This window comes from Malaya genurostris, chromosome 2 (genome assembly GCF_030247185.1).
Source record: "Malaya genurostris strain Urasoe2022 chromosome 2, Malgen_1.1, whole genome shotgun sequence".
Classification (NCBI taxonomy): Eukaryota; Metazoa; Arthropoda; class Insecta; order Diptera; family Culicidae; genus Malaya; species Malaya genurostris.
The window spans coordinates 72,376,618-72,399,772 of record NC_080571.1 but is presented as its reverse complement, the minus strand read 5'-3'; the positions used below and the strand labels follow the sequence as shown (position 1 = coordinate 72,399,772).

The 23,155-nt window shown below is 36.0% G+C and overlaps 1 protein-coding gene across 2 annotated transcripts in view; it reads right to left on the bottom strand.

The window, feature by feature from the left end:
- LOC131432128 (proline dehydrogenase 1, mitochondrial) overlaps positions 1 to 18,799 on the bottom strand; it is an 83,505-nt gene extending 64,706 nt beyond the window's left edge. For both annotated transcript variants that reach the window (XM_058598228.1, XM_058598229.1), the window contains exon 1: positions 17,695 to 18,799. In XM_058598228.1, coding sequence (XP_058454211.1) covers positions 17,695 to 18,096 — 402 coding nt within the window. In that variant the 5' untranslated portion in view covers positions 18,097 to 18,799. The remainder of the gene's footprint in view (positions 1 to 17,694) is intronic.
- Between the last annotated feature and the right edge of the window lie 4,356 nt (positions 18,800 to 23,155).

The following is a 23,155-nucleotide window of genomic DNA, read 5'->3' as shown; positions in this document are numbered from 1 at the left end:
CGGCACAACAATAACAGCAATAAAACTGCACTTACTTTCGGATTCGGATGCTTTGTTTTATAACCACCGGACATCTCGGGTTCTCGGCGACGGGCAATGGTTTTAAAATTATCATCATGTCGTCAATCGGATGACGATTGTGTGGTGGCAAACCGGTTTCGCCTTGATTTATTGACGGTTCATTCGGTAACCGTTTGTCACTCGGGTGTTAAAAAGTATCACCTATAAACGAGAACTTGCTAATTAGATACACCAGCAATTTGTACCAAATAAGCAATCGATTCGAAACAGTCATTATCGCATGTAATTGGAAATAGACTACCAACGTGAAGGATCTCTATTTCGATTTCTTCCTGACACCAGAGTTGTTTCAACCTTTTTTTGAACGGCAAAACTACATGAATGAGATTAGTGAATTTTACTTTGGAAAACCCGTGTTTTTCAGTGCGAAATCCAGACAAAACTTCAAGAGCAAATATCGGGGTTAAAATTTTCAGAACAAAAATGTTTTCTATATAAGATAGACATCTACTTCGCATGTGTAAAGGAACAAATTGTCACATATTTTCAACGAAAGAATCAAATCCAACAGCTTCAAATTCGTTTTTGACGTGAATACGTCTTACTTTAATATTGGGGGCGTTTTCAAAATTTACCCTTTGAGAGAGTGATAAATTTTTGATCGTGAATATCTCTTGTTGTACCTAACGTATCAACATAATTTTTACTACATGCTATTGGAAATATGACCAGCATTCGTTGATAAAGTTTCTAGTTGTGTGGCATAACCACTGGTATTTCAAAATTAAAATTTTCTAAAATGTATAGTACCAGCGAGTATCAAAGTAAGTAACATTTCTGCCTTATCTACTAGGTAGGTATGAAAGGTTAACATTTGCTCCGTTTATTCTAGGAGGTAAAGCAACTGCATCATATCGGTTAGTTCAGGTCCAGAGCTCAGTTCCATGTCCAGTCTCAAGAATTCAATTTCTGAATATACTTTCAGGTTTAGAATTCAGTTTCCGATACAGAATCAAGCATTCAGTTCTGCTGCGGGACGGATTTGTTTTATGCACCGTTCGCAGTGCAAGTTTCGTTTCAAATAAGGGCAACTACACTAGCATTCAGCTGCTGGTCGTTTGCATTGGAGAAAAACGGATCAGGATAGTTTCGCCGAAAGCCGTTTTGCCGAAAGCCATTTCGTTGAAAGGGTCATTTCGCCGAATGGACCACTTCACTGAATGCCATCTTGACTTCGGTTATGTGACTGCACCACATCAATTATCCAAGAGACTAATAACACAAAAAAGTAATATCATATATTCGAAATTACCCTTTCGGCGAAATTACCTATTCGGCGAAACGACTTCAGGTGAAACGGCTTTCAGCGATATGACCCGCTCCCGAGCAAAATACACCGAAAAGTAAAAAACAACCGTAAAAATTCTCCGAATCAATTTAGGGGTTTTGGCTAAGTAAGCCATTTTTGTGCAGTAGGCGCACATAACTGATTTTAATAATATTTTACGCTTCGTCTTAGACTCGTCAATGCAGATCAGCTCAAATTTGCAAAACACGGCAGTTGAATTTGAACCGAAAATCTGTGGTCGGCCGATAAAGTCGTCAGATTAGACATTGCGCTTCGGTGCAATGTGAAAGTGTTTCGCAAATGGATCAGGGGCATTTCGCCGAAATAACTCTTTCGTCGAAATGACCTTTTCGGTGAAACGACTTTCGGCGAAATGACCTTTTCGGCGAAATGGAAATAGGTGAAACGATTTGCGGCGAAATGACCCGCTCTCTTCGTAAATAGCGTTAAGTTTACGTCGGCTTAGCGGTTCATATTGAACTGCCGAGTTTCACATTGAGCAGTTCAATTTGAACTGCACTGCACTGACGAGTCTGAGACGAAACATAAAGAAAAACTTAAATCAATGTTCACAAAAAAACTATTGGTATTACTTATCTGTTGCAATATGCAAATCGGAAATGAGAATAAACATTTCAGTGCACCGTTCGCGGTGCTAACTTGCGTTCGAGAAAAATAGCTCCTCCTCCTCTTGAAAACCAGAAAAAATTTGAATAGCATTATGATAGTTAATTTTGTTTAACTAGCGGCAGTTCAAATAAACATTTTAATGAGCCGTTCGCAGTGCGAACTTCGCGCCGAACAAGTGTTCAATATCGGAGAAAATTTCACAATTCGATTTTCTTCTGAAAGCCAGAAATGAATTCCGGGTTTGCGTTAGGATAGTTTCATTCGTTGAAATATGAAAATACGAAATGAAATAATCACCATTAAAATTCAGTATGTTGCTACTAGAACCGCCCATTTGTGAAAAAGTTGCAAGCGAAATAATGAAAAGGAGATCCCTTTACAAAAATTACTTCAGTATTGAATCAATCCGCACAGGGATCAGTTCTGTAGCGGGATGTTCGCAGTGAGAGTTTCGCTTCACACAAGAGCGATTGCGTCATCCAGCTGCTGGTCGTTTGCACTGGAGCAAAATACACCAAAAAGTTAACAACGAACGTGAAACTTCCCATGGAATCCATAACAATACGCAGAAAAATATTGTAAAAATAAATAAATTCAAGGTTTTTTAAAACAACCAACATTTGTTTGAAACAATCATATACTAATTTAAAACAAGCAAATTTCCATTGCATCTAAGATATCTCGGTTCGAAACAACCAGTTTTTTGGTTTAATGATTTGAATCGGATTGTGGTTTTAGTCAACCGGAATTTTTCTGTACTATAGATACGGGCACCAGCAATAAAAATCATATTGAATATCGATACTGCACAGTATACGGTTTTCACTGAAAATCGAATATGACTACAAGGGTAAACGAAAGAAAGAACACAATTTTGAAACTACTGATCCGCTTTTGTCGTTGACTGGGCATGGATTTCTTTCAAACGGATCTGAGAGTGACAGTTATTTCCCGTCATTTTCGTCTATTTTGAGTCAATGAAAGTTACTTTTCATAAGCTCTGAAACGATCACATGTAAACATTTTTTGTCTTTCTCATATAGTAAGGCTAAACAATCACTATGAAAACCGAAACTTAATGTCATATACCATTCGATTCAGCTCGACGAACTGAGCAAATATCTATGTGTGTATGTGTGTGCGTGTGGCAAAAATTGGGATTCACTTTTCTCGGAGATGGCTGGACCGATTTTCACAAGCTCAGATTCAAATGAAAGGTCTTATGGTTCCATAACTGAAAGGTCTTAAGATGGCATAATAATATCCCGATTTCCATTCGGATAAAACCCCTGGTTCCGGAGGTAGGGTGCTTAGTGTAAAAATGTCAATTTTAAGAATTTTTTTTTTCATAAGCTACCTCTTTTTGGCTAGTGATTTTTTCTAGTTGGCAGACCATGAGAGCCTGTATCCAAATAAACCATTTATAGTCCCATAAATGATTTGATGAATTTTATCCAAGTCCGCCTACCGTTCCTTTTATGCTTTCTCAAACCAAATCGTCATAGAGAATCATAAAAAAATGTGTAGGTCATATTAGTGTATGGTAGAATGAACCGATTGTTACTATACCGATATTCAGCATTCGGTTCCGAAAGTACCGACAATAGCAATAAAATGTGATAAAGTGGGGCTCACTTCATTTTCTCACATATGATTGAATAACTTTCACTAAATTCAAATGTCGTATATCAATGTAGTAGTTTTATGCAACAGAAATTTTCAAAACTCTTTTTTAAACCAATTGAAATTGTAGTATTTTGGGGAATTCCTGCTCTAATATATAGAAGAAAATGAATAATATGAGAAAGGCATCTTTACACCACTAGGTGGATAAAAACAGGTTTATCTATCATAAGTTTCAGGCGATTTAAAAAAAAACAATTTATATTAAAACACTTCATTGAAAAATAGACGTTGTTGAAGATGCAGATATAAAGATTTGATAAATATATAAGAAATCTTCAAAAGTCACAATTTCAATCAAAACTTCCAGTATAATCTCTTGTTCAAGAATCATCAACAATGTTGATAGTAAAATCCATAGAATTTCTCTCCGAAATTTCCGTAAATTTGGCATCGCTGATTAGCAGTTGCTAACTTGAATGATTGTTAAACCGCTAAGCAGATGTTAAATTTCCTCTATTTACGTAACGCTTTAAGAATACTGGTCGTACTGACGGTTCGGACGCAAACTAGTGACGACTTGCTAGTCACCGCAGGTAGTAAACATTTCGGGGGTTTTGGTTACAGAGTAACCGTTTGGTGGAAAAAGCACAACAGTGCATATACCTAATGGGTTACTTATGTAGAATAAACAGTTCAACCTTTAACAGGACAAAAAACCACAAACGAATTTCCAGACATGACAGTCACGATCTTTTTTGGCGCACATCTACGGTCCTCCATGAAACTGGCAACAATGGTGATAAACTGGTTGCACTGTTGAGTTCCCATCATCACATTTATAACACAAATGTCAAACCGTGAGAACCTTTCGATTCGTTAGCTCATTTGTATATATTGAGATTTTATGGTACACTTAATATTTTGTTTGTTTTGATGTAATCATTAGCTGATTAGCATGATCTCTCGGGTATTTAAAATTAATAGCGAGAGGACAGTTTACAGCAGATATGAATTATAGCAGTTAAATGGGAGTTACATTGTATACTTTTCGCATTGGAAGGAAAGGTATCTCGGAAAGCTTGGAATACCAAGTGCTAACACAGTAGATTTCCGACGTTCCATCATGTACTACGAAAAAGTCAGAGTAGATTGCATAAATGTTAAAAAATCAAAATCTACGGTTGACGAGTAAATGGAAGAAATGAGCATGAGCATTCGTGCTTTTCGGTTTTTTCGTTTTGCTTATCTTGTTGGTTATTTTTAACCCTATAGTCTTTTTATATTACGGTATCGAAATGAGTGACAATGTTGACATTTGATTCTGCCCTACTCATAGCACACTTTAATCGAAATGATAACAATGCAATTAATCTCGCGCTCTACCAAGCGGTGAGTGCGGTCATTTTAGAAAGTACCGGGTACGAACCAGATTTTTTTAAATTATTGTAGGCACATACATGTCTATTATTTATCTTTGAAAAAACCTTCTCTGATTGCAAGATTTTTGATACTTGATTTTCGGGTTCCGTGTTATTAAGTCATAGTTAAGCCCCTCACTTAAGTTTACCATGAACCTCAATACAACGAAAAAAAATTTAACATAACTGATAATCCTGCCCTGCTTTCATACATGAGAAAAATCCTAACACTGCAAACAATACAGTAGAAAAGTAGACTATAAGATTAAATATAATAATTTAATCCACTTTAAATTTTACGGATTAGTTAATCACACAAAACTCAAATCAAAAGCCTACTCAGTTGAAATGATTTGGTTTGATCAATACACAACGTTGGGCGTACAGACATTTTTCTGCAGAACTCATTCACAATTCCGTCAACTGAAATAATCGGATTGGCATGTTTCGGTTGTTGTAACGAGCGCTAGAGACACATTATTTGCCGATAATTATGCGAGTTGCTGATATCTTGTCACATCTAATCCATATCAGGAAAGCATCGATTTAATCATCCAACATTAACGGTATGGTAGGTGATGTTTTTGTTGTATTTTGTACACGGTTGAACTCGATTCACACTTATACCTGTTGGTGTACTGCCATTCTTCCATACGTATGTCTCTCATGAGGGTACTGAAATAGGCAAATGTTATTAGGCGCATAGAAAATATTTATATACGTATGAAAGAACATTATCATCTTGTATGGCGCCATTCCGACACGGATATGAGTTAGTTGACCTTCCAGGAGGAGCACGGATAACAAAACCTCTTTACAAAAGAACTACGTGAACAAGTTAACATATAACATTATTGAATTATGTTTTCATGCTATCGGGGCACATTTTAATGCTAGGATATACGATAACAACACTAGTACGAACTGTACATTTTCGATTTAGTTTCAAGAGACCAAGTATCGTCTTGATGTTAGGATTTAATATATGAGATGCGTTTGTTGTTAGATTAAAAAAAAACCTTAGCACAAGGGACAGCCCTATAGGGTTGTTCGACCTGTTGACGTATGAGTACTAAACTATTTTCAAAATCACTGTCAAAACTTGTTTTGATATTTTTTGTTTTTTTTTTATTTAAAAGATAGTGTTTTGATATTCAAGCAGAGGTTTTATGTTTTGTCATAAATACTTATTCGTATCTGGGCGAACAAACAAATGAGAACCGCCATTATTTAAAAAATTCTGGCCAGAGAGAATTTTGGTTATAGAGTTGACGTTCATTCGAACTTGCTCGCTACCAACAGTGAAGACAATGAAGCAGATACTTGACACTTGAAACTAAGTAAGCAAAACTTCAAATGACTAGGTACGATCATTCAATTGACGATGAATTCTAGGAGCTTCATTTGTGTATGACAGCTAAGGAGTGTATCGAAAGGTAGTTAGCAACATTGATTATTGAATAAAAAAAACGAAAAAAAATCAGACATCAGTTTTCGATATATTGTGGAAAAATTACATTTTTATGCATTTCACTGATTATATTTGAGAAAATCCTAGTTTCTGTGAAACGCTCGCACTTTGGACTTGTCATTCTTCATTAAATTCTGCACAGTAACTTTTGTGACTTTCCTGGTGGTAGCTGCACAGTTTTTTTAACTCCTGCATGTTTTGGGACACTGTACCTTCCTTCCGAAAGTGCCGCTTGACAATTGACCAATACCTTTCAATTGGCCGAAGATCCGGGCAGTTCGGTGGGTTGATGTCCTTTTACACGAAGTGTACATTATTTTTGACAACCACTGTAGAACGGAGTTGACGTAGTGGGCTGAAGCCAAATCCGACCAGAAGAGAAAAGGAGCCTTATGCTTTCTGTACAGTGGCAGCATTCTCTTCTTCAAACATTCTTCCTCGTACACCTTGGCGTTAATTGTGCCCTTCGTGAAGAAAATCGACGACCGCAAACCACAGGTACAAATTGCTTGCCAGATCAACACATTCTGTCCAAACTTTTCCATCGCCACCGTGGTGTCAGCGTCGTCCAGGTTCTGGTACACCGATTTCGTAGGTTTCGTCGTCGATGGGTTTTTCCTGATGTACTCAAGCACTTTTAAGTCCCGGCCGGGCTGGCTGGGACCCGTTTTCCTACCGGAATCGGGGCAAATCCTCCGTGGAAAGGGTCTTACCGAACTTTTCGATAATATTTTTGACACTGGTGTGGTGCACTTTCACCCGTTTTGCAATTTCATTGTACGTGACACCAATTTCTGAGCACCAAGTGTGCAGAATTTTCTTTCGCGTTTTCAGATCAATTCGACTCATTGAAACGATAAACCGTACAAAAACCAATCGATTGCGCAGCTGTTATTGACATGTAAACAAATATGTCACCGCAAAACACGCTGCAAAAAATTAAGCCATTTCAGAGTAATAACTGTTTAAATGTTGGTAACTACTTATCGATACACTCCTTAAGGTCAAATGAATGAGAAAGGATATGCTGACGGACAATGCCCATAAATTTTATTTTCATCTAATAATATTCGATTGAAAATGAAAGTTTACCGCACTGAATCGCACAGATTTTTGTTTTGTGACGGGGATTTTGTTAAATACGAACACATACATTGAAGAGCATAATTTCTATGAAAACTGTGAACACAGTAGTCTCTGTTAGTGGAAACCATGATAATGGCTTGAAATGCATGGAAGTTTCGACCACCAATTATCTAAAATATATAGTTTTATCTACTCGAACCGATACACAGAAATAATTCCAAGCGGTAGGTGTAATGAGTCAAAAATTGGCAGAGAAGATGTTCAAAAACTGCACACTGATTGTACGGTTTTTTCCCGTTTTTTATGTCGTTTATTTATTTCCGTATTTTGTATAAGCATTCCTATATAGAAAACTAAGACGTAGTCTGACTTAAAAACTACAAGGATCAGCCCCATAGGGTTGTTCGAGCTATTGATGTGGAACAAGGCAACCAAAATTTCTAATGATATACAATCAAACAGTTCAATCAATCGTCACACTTTTGAATCCGCTATTGCACGAGAGTCTGTCTAGATCTATTTTGATTAGGAACCAACACCGAACATTGTTTGTTTTATAGCCGACGAAATTACACCAATATCCCAAATGTATACAATTATATCTTTGTACATACTTGCGATACGGATTTTGATATTAAAGCTTCTTTTCGTCAAGCTTGTGTTCAAGTTTTGCATGCAAGCAGTGATTTTTATAGCGTTAAGTTTCTCTACCATTCTGCGATTTCGGTTGAAGCGATAAACTATTTCTCATTATCAAACAAGATCATCTTATATAAATTAGAAATTAATCTTACGCACTCGACATTTACCCTGGGGTAGTTGTCAATTTATCAGGCGAAACGACATAACATGGAATTTCATCCGAGCTTGCATGACACAAGATCAGAGCATACCAATTAAAGCTTCAAAACGTTTTATGGCACTTTTTGTTTTGCTGTCTAGCAACAACCTACCTCTAGCATGCTACGCGTAGGACTGAAACGTTAGCTATAATTTTGCCTCTATTTATAGATTCACGTGCTTCCAACAGCTTCACTTTTGCATTGATTGACCAATCAGAGCGTATAACCCGGCGAAAGACCATAGTAAGGTTAAAACCGGGTATAAATAAACTTTGAATTAATTAATTAATCAGAGCGATGCTTTCTCTTTGATATATTGCTTACCCCTTCAAAACCGTCGAAATCCGATATGCCGGAGATTTTTAGCAGACAAAATAGGACACTGCTCGCTACTAATCAAAATTTCAATCATTTATGATTGAAAATACGTGGCTTAATACATTCAAATCGAATCTTAGAAATATTTCCAATTAAATAATGAAATAATATTAATAATTGATACAAAATATACTGAGCTGTAAAAGTTTAAACCTGACCACATTTCTATGTGTATTTTTCCTTGAGTTTCTAATTTGCACCCCTATATAGAAATAAAAATGTGTTCCACATCAAAAGCTGTAAACGTACTTCTTCTGCATTTGTATTTTTTTTTTGACAAATTTATTTTCCAATTAATTGGAAAGCACCTACCTTGAAAGTGGATTGAGCAAACGAGTTGGCTACAATTTAGTTTTTTAAAGGGATCATTCAGATTAGAGGCTCGCAATCTACAGTTTTTCATTCTTTGTTTGATTACAGCTTTTTGAGCACTATTTTCCCTCCTAACAATACAGCTTCTCTGTCAGCTTCATATATGACTCAGGGTGATCTGTCATCGGAAACAGCTCAAATTACTTCTGTCTATGCATGAGAAGTTCCCGGAATGAATTATAGAAAAGATGGCAACACCAGTTGACAAATTTGAAGAAATTTTCCACACGTCTTCAGTGTGGCAAACCATTTGTTTTGCACAGGTGGAGAGATCAATTCGTTTCAAAACTGATTTTACAACAGGCGTATGTATTTACATACATTTTTTTTTGTATTACATACACTTTTTTCAAATCGTTGTTACTCGGGAACTGTTAATGCCCAAGAATGTCCAAGAAGTAAGTGCAGGAAATCGAGGTGAGTGTTATAGAAAAATATTCACTTCGAAAAACAGTTCATCGCTGTTTTATGAATTAAGAAACTAACCGAAAAATAGACAGAATTCATAAACGACGCAATTTAATGAAAATCGAAGTTCAAATGTCACTATAAGTAAATTCATTGGATTTGATTTAAAGAATCGTATCAGTCATATAATCATTAAGAACTTTAAAATTTTGCAAATTCCTGTAAATTGATTTAGGCGTAACATTTTCATTACTGAAAATGTATAAATCTTATAAACGCGACGGATGCAAAACAATCTGCTAAAACCTTTTAGGGTAGAAACAGAAAGATTTCATTCACTCTAGGAAGAACGATGAACTCCTCTAACTATTGCTCTTTACCGACGACTCTTTACCATATTGGGTGAGAAACGATAGAATATCCTACGGTTTCAGCTTACCCATACACAGAATCAACCATGTATGGAAAACCAAAAGCCCGGATACATAGCTGCGTCAATGCGGGTCAGTTACATATCAAATGAAGTATGCAATAGCACTTACATAAATCACAAAAATAATACGCTGAATAGTAGCCATGTCATGGATGAGTTTGCAGTCAGAGCTGCAATAGACATTTCAACATTTTCGGATTCCAAATACTGTAGATTGAGCGCAAGTTTGCAAGCTGTGTCAGTCGCAGGCGTGTTTGGATGCAGCCCTAGAACGAAATCTGTGCTTTATCTAAGTAGTTGACAGTGGCAAAGCTGGATCTTTCATTTACCGAGATAATTGATGACTGACAATTTCCATCTTCCGAATTTCCAAGGGCGGATGAAATGCCAACTTCATCATCCATCTTATGAGGTCCTGCCTCGCAGAATGAAGATGCAATAGTTACATCATCCCGCATTTGAAACTCAGATACTAGAGTGAATTATGTAGCCATCTTAACAGGTCTTACCAAAAGCTTTTTGCATTTTACATCTTGTTAGATGCACATAGATGGAGCGTCGCAGTTCCACAAATTTCCCTGGAAGAACTTTCAATATTGGGTCTTAAATTCCCTGACATGAAATTTTCTGAAAGAAAGAAAATGAATCCTAATAGCGACCGCCGTGACTTGAACCGAGAATGATTGGATCACAAAGTACGTCTGTTAATCGACTGAGCCACAGAAGCACACATCTGCTTGCCTGTTAAAAGGTGCATTTAAATGCATACAGCCGCCTCTGCTAGCAGAATGCAAGTTACAGTTAAAACTAGTGGTATTCATGCTAATCCAACATTAACTAATTACAAATGAAATTTTCCTTCATTTGACAAATTAGGTCTTTATGAATTACATCGTATGAGGGATTAAGTCACCTGTGAAATTCGTTTTTTTTTTGTGTAATTTTAGGTAAAATGGATCTAAGTAGTTTCCATAAAGTTTTTGCAAAAATATACTGGAAGGAGCGTATACTAAACAGTAAGTTATATTTAATCAACGGTTGAGTTCTATTGACTCAACTTCAGGTTGAATACAATTTGCTTAATTTTAACTTTTTGAAAAAAAAAACTCTCGATGTTGAGCGGTATTGCTTTTTTACCAACGTCTTAGCCAGAAAACATCTCAAAATAAACACTGTTTGACAGATCAGTAGTTTACCACCAGAGTTCAATATTCCAAACATTTCGACGTGAACATAAGGACTCATAAACCTAAGAGAGTTTCTCTTTTTTTACTCTCTCTACTGTTAATAACTACTTTATTTTCAAGTTTACCTACGAAATACTGGTGTGGAATGAAAGACAATATTTTCATTTTTTTACAGTACCAGATATGTTACATTTGGATAACAACGCAGATATAGTCGAAAGAGATAGTAAACCTCTGTCAATGTCTTTTAGGCCCTTTTGAAATGTTTACGTCAATTTATTTATTTTAATATCGTTCGATAGTGATTTCTTCAGCGATTCTTTTTGGACCGAATCACTCGAGAAGCAAAGAAAGCAAGAAAACTCTTCAGGCGGAACTCCTCCGCTTAGTTACAAGCAACTGAGCTAGCAGGTTGCATAAAATGAGCAAGAAAAAAAAACAATCGAGTAGTCATGATTTGAGCTCCTCTCCTTCGGCTCTATAGGGGAAGAGAATGCACGAAAGTGGTTGTCGTAACGGCGTGAGATACTGCAACGGGGGAGTTGATAGAAAATCCTGCGAAGTGCAAACAGCCGGAATCACATGGCTGGCTACAATGCGCATGACTCGTGTCGAACGAGACGATCTTCTGTGTACAAAGTTTCCTGTAGGTTACGTTTGATGTTTCGACTCCCCGGTCTCCATCCCCATCGGTAGGAAGAATGTCTGGCTACGGTGATAATTCCAGTGATTTGCGAGACACGGAATTGAAGGTGTATTACGTACCATGCATTGCTACAGCCGGTAGATATACGGTCGTGTGTGTGTAAATTGAGCTTAATTAAAGGTACGTAGAACAAAACGCCGCTGGTGGCAAGGTTGCCATATTCACCGCTATTTCAATGCAAGAAATGCGGAACAAGCGTTGCGAAACGAAACATTCTTGACAGTTCAGCTTGTTGGTAATACATTTGAGTCAGTCAAACAGAATTCATTTTAGCATTAAATCAAGATTGGATTTATGACCAATCGAACATACTTTGATTTTCCCGTTCCCGTTCTGGAAATACTGGTCCAGTATTCCCAAAACGGAGCTCACTCTGTTGTCTCAGCAAATATTGAGACAATTTTCATAATCATAGTCTTAAAAATATCTGAAAGTTAAAATTCATAATCATAATCTACACAATATCTGAATTTTATGTGGATCCGACATCCGGTTCCAGAGTTACGAGGTGATAAAGGTTCAAACTTTTAAATCGTCGTTTAGAGCGACGATGCAAAAATTATGAATCGTTCTAGTCTATGACTATTGAAAATGACCTCGGTTATACCGGCTCCCGGATTGTGGAAGTATCGGAAATAATAGTCACATACTCCCAAATGAGACACACTCGCATTTTTAAGCTGATTGTCACAAAGTGACAATGAAAGTGAGACCTTCCCATAAATTGTTATTAATTTTCGTCCGAATCCAAATTCCGTTTCCGAAACTACGGGGTGAACTGTTGAAAATTTCAAACCGTCACACAGAGCCAAGGATGGCTTTTATCGTATCAAAGAACGCTCACCAGCAACTCTTCCCACGATTGAATCAGTGTCATCAAAGAGAGACGGATATCATCGCAACAACAAAAACCCGGCTCAATTAACATAGAATAGACACCAGTGCGAGAGCGAATTTCTTTCGATTATATTTCTGAGAATCAAAGGTTAGCACGCTGCTGTGGGGATCCTCTCTGAAGCAACAAACGGTCGCTTATTCTCGTTTCGCGATCCGATTCCATACAGGCAGTTGATAATTGCGATAGAATCATTTTACTATTGCCGCTTATTCTAACTATGTCCATTAAATCTTTTGTATAAGTTGTGTCTATGAAAATGTCTGTCAATGCAATGGTTTTGAAATATTGCAACCTAGTATGAGAATCATCAAGTTGAATCATCAATTCGATTTTCTGCGATAATTGTCAACTTGCGATTCTCTTGGGAAATTCCACAAAGCAACGATCATTATCATACTTTAATTTTTTTAAGGGCCGTGAAATACTCAGAGTATGAAGTGGAGCGATGGAATGTAGAAAAATTCTCTCGCGGTTCATGCATTGAGAGACTCGAGTTCTTGTAGCATCTTCTACCGGATTGAAAATGTTGTATACAATATAGCAGCTTCTGTCAAATTTTCACCAATCACCTACTGCATTCTTAAAAACTACAACCGTCTCGAAATATACAGTTATAAATACACTTTCTTATAGAATTCAATCACTTTTGTTTCTTTAGAAAACTAGAACATTAGAGAACTGTCGTTCTTCAGCAAAGAACTATTGTTCACTAATTCTTACAGAAAAACTAGTTCTTTTGAGCCGTTCACGAATGGATTGCGCATCTCTAATTCATAGATCATATGGATTAAAACCGGTTTCCTCCGATCGATTTGCAAAAAAGCTTATGATCTTGTAAGGTGTTTGCAACTACGGACGAAATCTACGGTTTTCGTGACAGACAAGAAAGCAGAATTATTCTGGGAGAGTTTCAGAGCATGGTGATCAATTCCATACGTATGGAAATACGTATATAACCTGAAAAATGTTTGGTTATAAAGTCGTTTGTTGGGAAAGTATCCGTTTATTAATTGAATAAAACTTTGAAGCTTGAATATTTAGAGGAAAGTTGGAGACCGGTGTCAAACTGGACACTTGCATCAAAACTAGTTATTCATCCAAGTTATCTATACCGTTTTATAGCTTCAACCTTCAGCTAAAATTCCCAATTTGTGATATGAAAAATTATCCATTTGTTTTCGTAGCAAGTAGCGCTGAAGTGACCAACCCAAAATCCAATATCTCAGGAACCACGGGGCTAAAGCGGACTCCCTATGGGGCTAAGCTGGACTATAAAGTTTCACACAAGAATAAAAAACGAATACCGAGTCTTTATTGAAGGCTTATTTGATTGCTTTGTTACATATAATGAACGTTCCACTTAAAATTTTAGTAAATAGAGTTTTATTAAATAATTTGAAATATAATAGAAATATAGATATCAATATTAAGGAGTGTTTAAAAATCCGGTCATAATTTCAAATCGAAAATTATGTATCCGGATGAGCGCCATTGTTAATCAACAGCACTTAATAATCACTGGATTCAGCACGAAACAAACTTTAACAGCACGTCGTTATAACGCGAAGAAATCAAATATACTCAAAATATCAGACAATTATCCATCATTCCTGTAAAAAACGTACACATTCTGACACAAACACGATATACGCCGAACTGAGTTGACTCAGTGTCATCCAGCTTACTGACATCTGTCTGTCACATGAAAGCAAGCGTGTTTACAAAGTCTATCCATGGATCGAAATAATTGTTTGTTTTAGTGGTGTATTTAGAGGTTGCCGAGGGGGCACTCGTCCCGGGCGCAACGTTTAAAGAGGGAAAGAGGGGTAGCAAACTAATCCTTGGGACCTTTTTTTTTGCTCTCCGGAGATAGAGTTCAGCTAAACCAACGAGGGGGGCGGCAAATCGGCAAGCTTTAAGCTGTCTGGTTTAGCTCCGGTCTCCCCTAATATTTGTTTGTGTTTTGTGGGGGGAAGGAGGGAGTTTGAACCCCAAATACCCCTTCCCCCTATACACGCGCCTGGTGGCAAACAAGACTATGATTTCCAAAATCTACAAGCAGGAGTACGTATTCTTCCAGAGATTTAAGCTCAAAATAGACCTGTTAGGTTTTGGCTTGATTTGGCTAGCTGTCACTACAGCGAGACAGTCGTATCAAGACGGCTGGCTTAAAATCCACCTCAACATTGAGCGATTGCCAAACAGAAATTGAAAAAATGGTGGAGTAATGACCCAGGATGCGACAGAGAGGAAGAAATGGAACAAAAAGACTACTCTGGTTAGCCAACAGTGTCGAAAATACGATGAGCGGTATTGGAAGAAAAATTAGAGATATCACCGATGCCAAATGCGAATATCTTTTTTACTATTTTTTCACTATAATGCAAAAAATGACTCACTTCGAGTACTTAACATTGTTCTTCATCCACATTAAAATTAAATGAATCAAGCTTTAGAATATACACTCTCATTTAACATAACTCAAAATTGACACATAACTCAATTTCATAAAAAGTGCACGTAGTCTAAGCTTGAGTTATCACCTATCTACTCATTTTTTAGTTAAGGGACGAAGCTATCCAAATTTGAGGATGTTTTACAAAAAACAAACAGAAAAAAATATTTTTTTCGAAATTTGTGTGGGTTTAACCTAAAATTTGAGTTCTCCGCACTCAAAATAAAGAAATTCTTCTTTGTTTATGTTTATATACATAGAATCTTTAGTTAAAATCATTATTTTTTTTTTCAATGGGAAGTGAACGAAATGATTCAAAACCGTTTCATTTTGAACGATTTGGGGCCACAATTGAACAATTTTGATACCCTTATGCTATTGAAATCATCTTTGATTGATGATTCGTGGTTTCAAAAATCGAATCTGGAAATGGCAATGAAAAACAATGTATTCTTGCATTCTTAAATTCGATAAGAATATTCCAAGCATGAAAACGCACTACACTGCAGGAATTATTTTTTTCACTCAAATGTTTGACAACTCAACGCTTACTGTAACGTATGAATAAATGCGAGAGAACTCATGGCCTGAGTAAATTTTACTCAAATTGTACTAGTTTATGGATTTGAGTACACTGGGGTCTCTTTTTACGCGGTTTTTTTTAAAGGCGGTTTCTTTTTACGCGGATTTCCGAAGTCACGCGGTTTTTTTACGCGGATTTCCAAAGTTACGAGGTTTTTTTTCGGAATCAAAACTTTTTTTTCGATTTTGAAAGTCTCAAATGTCCCAAAGTCGATTTTCACAAAAAAAAATTTCCGAGATCACACCAGATCTGAACGTTTCACGCATTTCTAAGATATTTTGCATCAAAAAATTTTTTTCTTTAGTTTGGAGGTTTTTTTTTACGCGGATTTCCGATGTTACGCGTTTTTTTACGCGGATTTCCAAAGTTACTCGGTTTTTTTCGGCATCAAAAAAAAAAAAATTTCGATTTTGGAAGTCTCAAAATTTGTTGGCATCAAACAATTTTATTTCTTTAGTTTGGAGGTTTTTTTACGCGGAGTTCCGAAATTAAACTGTTTTTTAGCGCGAGTTTCCGAAGTTACGCGGTTTTTTATGCGGTACGTATCCCGCGCGTAAAAAGAGACCTCAGTATAATCGTAACTCAAACCATGAGTTATGCTCAAAAAGCGTATAGAATACAAAGAAGTGATAGACAATTTATATTTTAAACTAGCAACACTTCCAAATGAGTAATTCAACTTGATGGCTTCGAAAGTCGCATCGATCATTCACATTATTTTATTCAGTCTTGAACTGGAACATATGCCTCAATTTAATTACATAACAACATGCGGTACTTGCTTACCAAGTGTTGGGCTCAATGACTCAATGTATATTCGAGTCCCGAATAGCATGGATTCTTATTGTCAATAGAATCTTAGCACTAGCTATGCAATAGCCCTTATACCAAATTACACAATACTGCATAACTAATAAATTTTTTATGCGATTCCGCCATGTGAATGAGAAATAAATTTTTAAAGCGATTGAAGTGTTCCAAAAAACACATTCATAACTTGAAGCAATTGTTGGTCTCGTGAAAATATTTTTCTTCCTGGCAGAACCGGTCCTGTGCTGAAACGGCAGAAAAAGACGAAAATAAACCACGAGACCGCCGACACGAGTTGCGCCTTCAGCAATGACGTACTTGTGGTAGCTTTCGCAATTATTTCCGCCAGACAGTTGTCATTTTTCGTTTCTACTGCGCAATTTAAATAACCGCATAAAGGGTTGTGTTGTTGAGGTAATGAATCATTCAAGAAACAAATTCGCTGATAAGTGCTGTTTATCCTCTCGTAATACAATGAAGTGTAGGATGAGACCATAGTCGAGCCTCATAACGATACTGTTCAATGAGCGGACTAAAGTTATGGATTCCACCCTGCTGAAAGTTTTGTTGTTCATTTGCAACTGCAGTCTGTTTTTTTATTATTAGAACTTTTTGCCATGAAATCGACGACAAACTTTACTGTGTTTGAATTATACCTCGGTAATGATTAGTACCTGTCTATGATTGAAGTAGTTAAGTGAAGTAAGGGTGTGGATCGGCAGGACGTCAGTCGTTTTCGTCAAGATAGTCAATTGCTGACAAAATTAGGAATAAAAAGGGGCCGCATTGTGCAACTCGAACTACTGAAATATATTTGATATGCATGTATGTATTAAAAATTTAGTACAACTTGTCTGCACAATGCCACCCTAATTTGAAATGTTTGAAAAAGAAAAGTAGATGAAAGCAAACGGTGCTGGTGAATGATCATTGTTGTGACATAATGAAGGTCGAGTAAATTCCAAATCTAAATCAAATGTCTGCAGAATACATTCATTCCATGAAGCCCAGAAAACGTTTACCTTCATATTGTTCTCCACCAAAAACTCGGACGAGCACAAAAGATATACGAAGTACGCCCGTATAAGCTCTAGCGTCGTTTTGCTTTTAAAAGCGGCGTTCGGATCGTTAAAGCTGACATCCAGCGGATCCCGCTGGGGCGAACTGGGGTCATTTTGTTGGTTAGCCAAGTGAACTCCACTTGGGTTGGTAGCGGCTGCCACCGATCGGAATCGACGTTGGTGAAGTTGCCCGGCTCGGTTCAAATAGATCGATGAGGCCTGGTAGCTTGCTGCGGCAAGGACATCGCTCAACGGAATGCCCCGCTGGGACAATGAATGAGATCCACTGACGATCAACGACGGCGAAGACACTTTACGCGACACAAAACTATTGCAGCGAGAAACGGATCGCAGAAACGCCATTACACAAGCAAAGTATTACCACCACTGAAAAGGTCCTTAATGCTGTGGCTGACGTTCGCAGGAACAAAATTTGAAGTAGTGGTTGCAACGACGTTTGGGGGAAGGGGCGAGTTTTCACAAAAAGGGCTTGCACCAATACACACGTACTAGTAAAATTGGATCCCGTCTTTTCTTTCCCACACGTTGAACAATTTGCTAAAACTGGCCCTCTCTGCTAGACACACACGAGTCGAGAACGATTCTTCACATTACACAACGAAAATTTAGCGAAATTACGTAAACACTTTTTCCTTCGGTCACACTCAATTGACACCTTTCGAATAGCCAGCAGCAATTTGCGATTAAGATATGACCGGAATTTCTTTTTTTAACGATGATTTCTAGTTTCCCGGAGCGCCTCTGAATTAAAGGAAACGCAGAATATGAAAAACTCCGAAATCGCTAATTGACGGCAAAAAGTTGATTCTCATACGATTTGCCAACTTTTTGCTTATCGCAATTGCAATCAGCTTTAGTTATCCAAACAACAACCGACTTTTTTCACCACCTCTATTCCAAAAATCAAAATTTTTTATCTAATATCTAGCTACTGCTCTGATGAAACGCGGACACTGGTACTGGGTACAACACACTTTACTCGAAGGAAAAACGTTCCGTACACGACCGCGGATCCAAAGACAGTGAACGAATACCGAATACGATTTTCCTATCGTCACTCCACTGCACTCTAGCACTGTATATCCGAATTTAAACTAAAGAACTATGTGGCATGTGATAGAGAGAGAGAGAGTTGAGTTACCAACCTTAGATATCGAATGAGTCCCGTGTGGGTTGCTTCAAAGGGGTTCAAACTTGACGATAACGGGAGAGTCCGCAAAAGACCGGTCCCTTGCGAAGAGAGTGAGCGTGATACACGTGCTTCAATGAAAAAAGTCTCTCAAGCAAAGGCAACACAAAATATGACACAACATTGGACGGTAAAATTGTTCTGCTATGCAACTGCTTGCGAGATGGTATCAAATCAGTGTTACCACATTTAAATCTGCATTTTTCAGAAGAAAAATCTTTAAATCTGTCTCGGGGGATCAAAATCCTGCATTGAAAATGTGTATATGGAAGTTATAAGAAATCAAAGCGCAAATGAATGGAAAACTCTCTAGAACCTAGTATGGTAGAAACCACAAGAACATCGTATGCGAATCCTAAGACCACCTTTTGAAGCGACGAAAATTGGTATTCCAATAAAAAGTCTTATGAAATTCATACGACATTTTAAGAAACATTGTGCGAAATTTCTATGACAAACATAACTTCTCTCATATACTGTGGAATTCATAAGTTGTTCGTATGAAAACTATAATAGTGATAGATGAGATGGTATATTTTTCATATTAATCTTATGAAATGGTGATTTTGATGATTTTTTATGCATCATAAGATTTGCCGTATGATTTTCACTACTCAATTTGCCTGAGTGCATGTATAGTTGAAAAAACGCTGGAAGTTATTTTTGCGTTTGAGTCTCTCGAAATGATGATTTGATGAAAACCTTTTAAAATCCAATCTGAAAGTGAGGACTTAGTCTGATTATTTTCACTTCACTTCTTCGGAACTCAAGAAAAAGTAAGCATTAAAAAATCTTTACTAGCAGATAGGACATCTGTGTTTACTGTCCTTGATATTCCCTTTAATGTAAGTTTTATCCTCTTTTTAGAATTAACAGAAAATCAGGATTATTGTTTTAAAAAACAGTACCATTATTCCATATATTTTAATTCGATTTTTAATCTACGCTATCAAAAATCTGTAAAAACGTGTATTTCATGCCAAAAATCGGTAATATTTATATATAGAATCGTGGTCACAAATTTATCTGAAAAATCTGTAAAATTAAGATTAATCTGTATATGTGGCAACCCTGAATTCAAATCCTATAGATTCATGTATCTTAGAGCCAATAACATTTCATACGTTCACACATAATAAAACTCAGACCAAGGGAAGTTATGGTATCATTAAATTTGGGTTCTAAAGAGTTTTCCATTCCGTTTCGCGTTTCCAAAGCATTTTCTAATATCTTCCATATACACATTTTCAATACAGATTTTTGATCCCCCGATACAGATTTTTCTTCTAAAAATGCAGATTTAAATGTGGTAACACTGATTTGAACAGAACATTAAGCATATGCATGTAACTTAAAAAGATTAATTTGATTATTAATTTGATTGACATATTCTTGATTTGATTCTTTTGACATATCTCTTGAATTTAGAAAAAAAAATTGGGCGATTCAATAAATTTACTTGAATATGAAAGAATACTGATGGTAAAACCTTGCAAATATGTTTAAAAATTAATCATACACGAGTTTGATTTAAAATTGTTCTATGTACTTGAACATCTCGGATGATATTTCAAATTATCGGTTCACGTACGGTATCGGTATTAAAAATTATCGGTTGATATTTGAGAAGTTTTGTTTGAACGATAATCCGTCCTAGATGACGTTTGTAACATTGTGGCCTATCCTAACAATTTTCAATTTCTAAATCTTAATATTTTTAATATGTTTTGTACAAGAGTTTAAGTTTACAAAAGAGAATATATAAAACATATAGCCATTATTTATTCATAAACTATGAGATGCGTAAAAAAATATACACAATCAGTGTTTCCGATCGCCAAATTCTAATTTCATTATTCACTAAAATCTCAATTTATGCGCCTTATATATGTATATAGGTATTTATATATGCGCGTATATAGGAATGTATGTGTATATATTTATACATTAAAAGATTGGTGCAGTGAATGTGTTTATACATATGTACAAACATAAGCATACATATATACATATATAAGGCGCGTAAATTGAGACCTTGGTGTACACTCAAAAAAGTCCACACGTTAACCTTATGTGAAAAAACACGTAGATTCCAAAAATGGCTTTGTCATCGGAGTTTACGTGATCTTCTTAACAACCAGCGGATCATGATTGAACATGAAATGAACCATACGTCAGAATTATTCACCCTGTCCAGAAAAGTACACTGGTAAAAATTTGCACAATCAATTCGTATGTAAATAGCACTTCAATTTATTATGCTCTTTCATTTTAATATATAGCGAAAGCGGTTTGTTTTAAGATTTCATGTGCAAATTCACTAAGATGAAAGATTAGATTATATTTCCCGTAGCTTTGATGTGCTTATCCCTGGGATGTGATGTGTTTTGATATTAAATCGAACTACAGTATTCAACACTTCATTTCTAGTGGAAATGAGTACAGCACAAATGTATGAGGAAATCACTTGATCGGCCAACCGTGTTTCAATCGAAATCTATATGGTAAACAATGTGCATTCATATGGAATCTTGAGGTAACGATATATCTTATCGTTTTGATGTATATTTCAGATGAATATAGCATGATTTCCACTAAATGTCAACAGTGTTTACTTTCATTTTCTGAGTTAGGTGTATGTTTTCATCAATTTCATGTGTTCTACATGTAGTGATAGTTCAAATGCTTTGCACACGATGCTAGCGTGTAAATTATTTTCTGTGTATAGATCGTTTTCACACGTCATGCAAAAAAACAATTTTGAGACCGAAACAATGGCCGATAAAGGCAAGACTTGTAATTTTCAAAAAAAATTAACTCGAAAATGAAACATGGTGAAAAATATTATAGATATGAAAAAAGACAAAATTTTCAGAAAAAAATGATAAACATGCGAAAACGATTATAAAGTATAACATCCAGCGTTGCAAAACACAAAAATTCATTTTTGTTACATTCACATATTTTTTGGAAAGAAGACTTATTTAATTTTAAGGATTTGTTTTAAGAAGGAAAAGGTGTCAAAATTCCTTGGAAACTAGTCAAAATTCCTTGGAATTAGTCCATAATGTGCATCAGAATTTTACATGCTATTCGATCATTAACATACATGGCTTGAAATTTAATGAGATAAGAAATAAAAATATCAATAGTGACTGGGCATATTAAAGCTTGGCATGGACATATAAATTCATGAAGTTTCGCTATTGTTTCGGCTTAGTTGAATGTGTTTGAAAGCATATTTCCATTCAAATAAAACTTCAATAAATATTCAAATATTTCGAATACCTTCAATTCCGAAAAACAAATTTTAAAAATTCCTTGCAAATTTAAATTCATATACAAAGTATTAAGTTTTTAATTAGCGACAATGAATTGTATTGTTATAGAACTAATATTTTTAGAAGAGTTGTGTGATAAACGTGGAAACCGCTTGATAATTAATAGGAGAGAAAAAAAACAAAGAGAAAATGCACTTGTTCTTACGGCCTTTTAGAAAATTCGCAACCGAGAAATGCAGGTTTAAACAATTGATGACAAATCTTCACTAACCTCATGGTATATTCATACTTGAAACCTAATCTACTGTAACCAAAGCATAATTTTCTTCATAGTTTGAAACGGTAATATTTTCAGTCATTGAAACAAAACAATAAATCGTAGAGCATAACCCAAGTTAGTAAATTTTACAATTTTTTGTTGCGTGCATTTTAACCCAAATTTTAGGAACTACTGAATGAGCGTGTGAAAAACTTGCGCTCAAAACAAAAACGAAAACAAACTTTTTTCCCACACGGGGGATGTGATCAGAGATGCCATTTATACAGATTTATCTGTATTATACAGATTTTTACATGCACATACAGGTTTCATACAGAATACAGATTTTGTACAGGTTTTTTTTATATTCAATACAGATTTATACAGACCTTTCAAAAAAAAAAAAAAGAAAAGAATAAACTAATTTTGTTCGTCTGAGCTCTCTTTGGAAGTAGTGACGAGATGAGAGTTTTGTGATCAATCGACGAATCACAAATTGATCTAAAAATCTTTTAATGGTGTTGATAATTTAAGTTGAGCACTGAGATCCTACATCAACTCACCAAGCCAACATTTTGAAAGTATATGAAATTGAAATTGTGTTTTGTTGATTCCGATTGGTGAAGAAAATTTCAAAGCATTTAATGTCGTCGTTGTAGAATGATATGAATA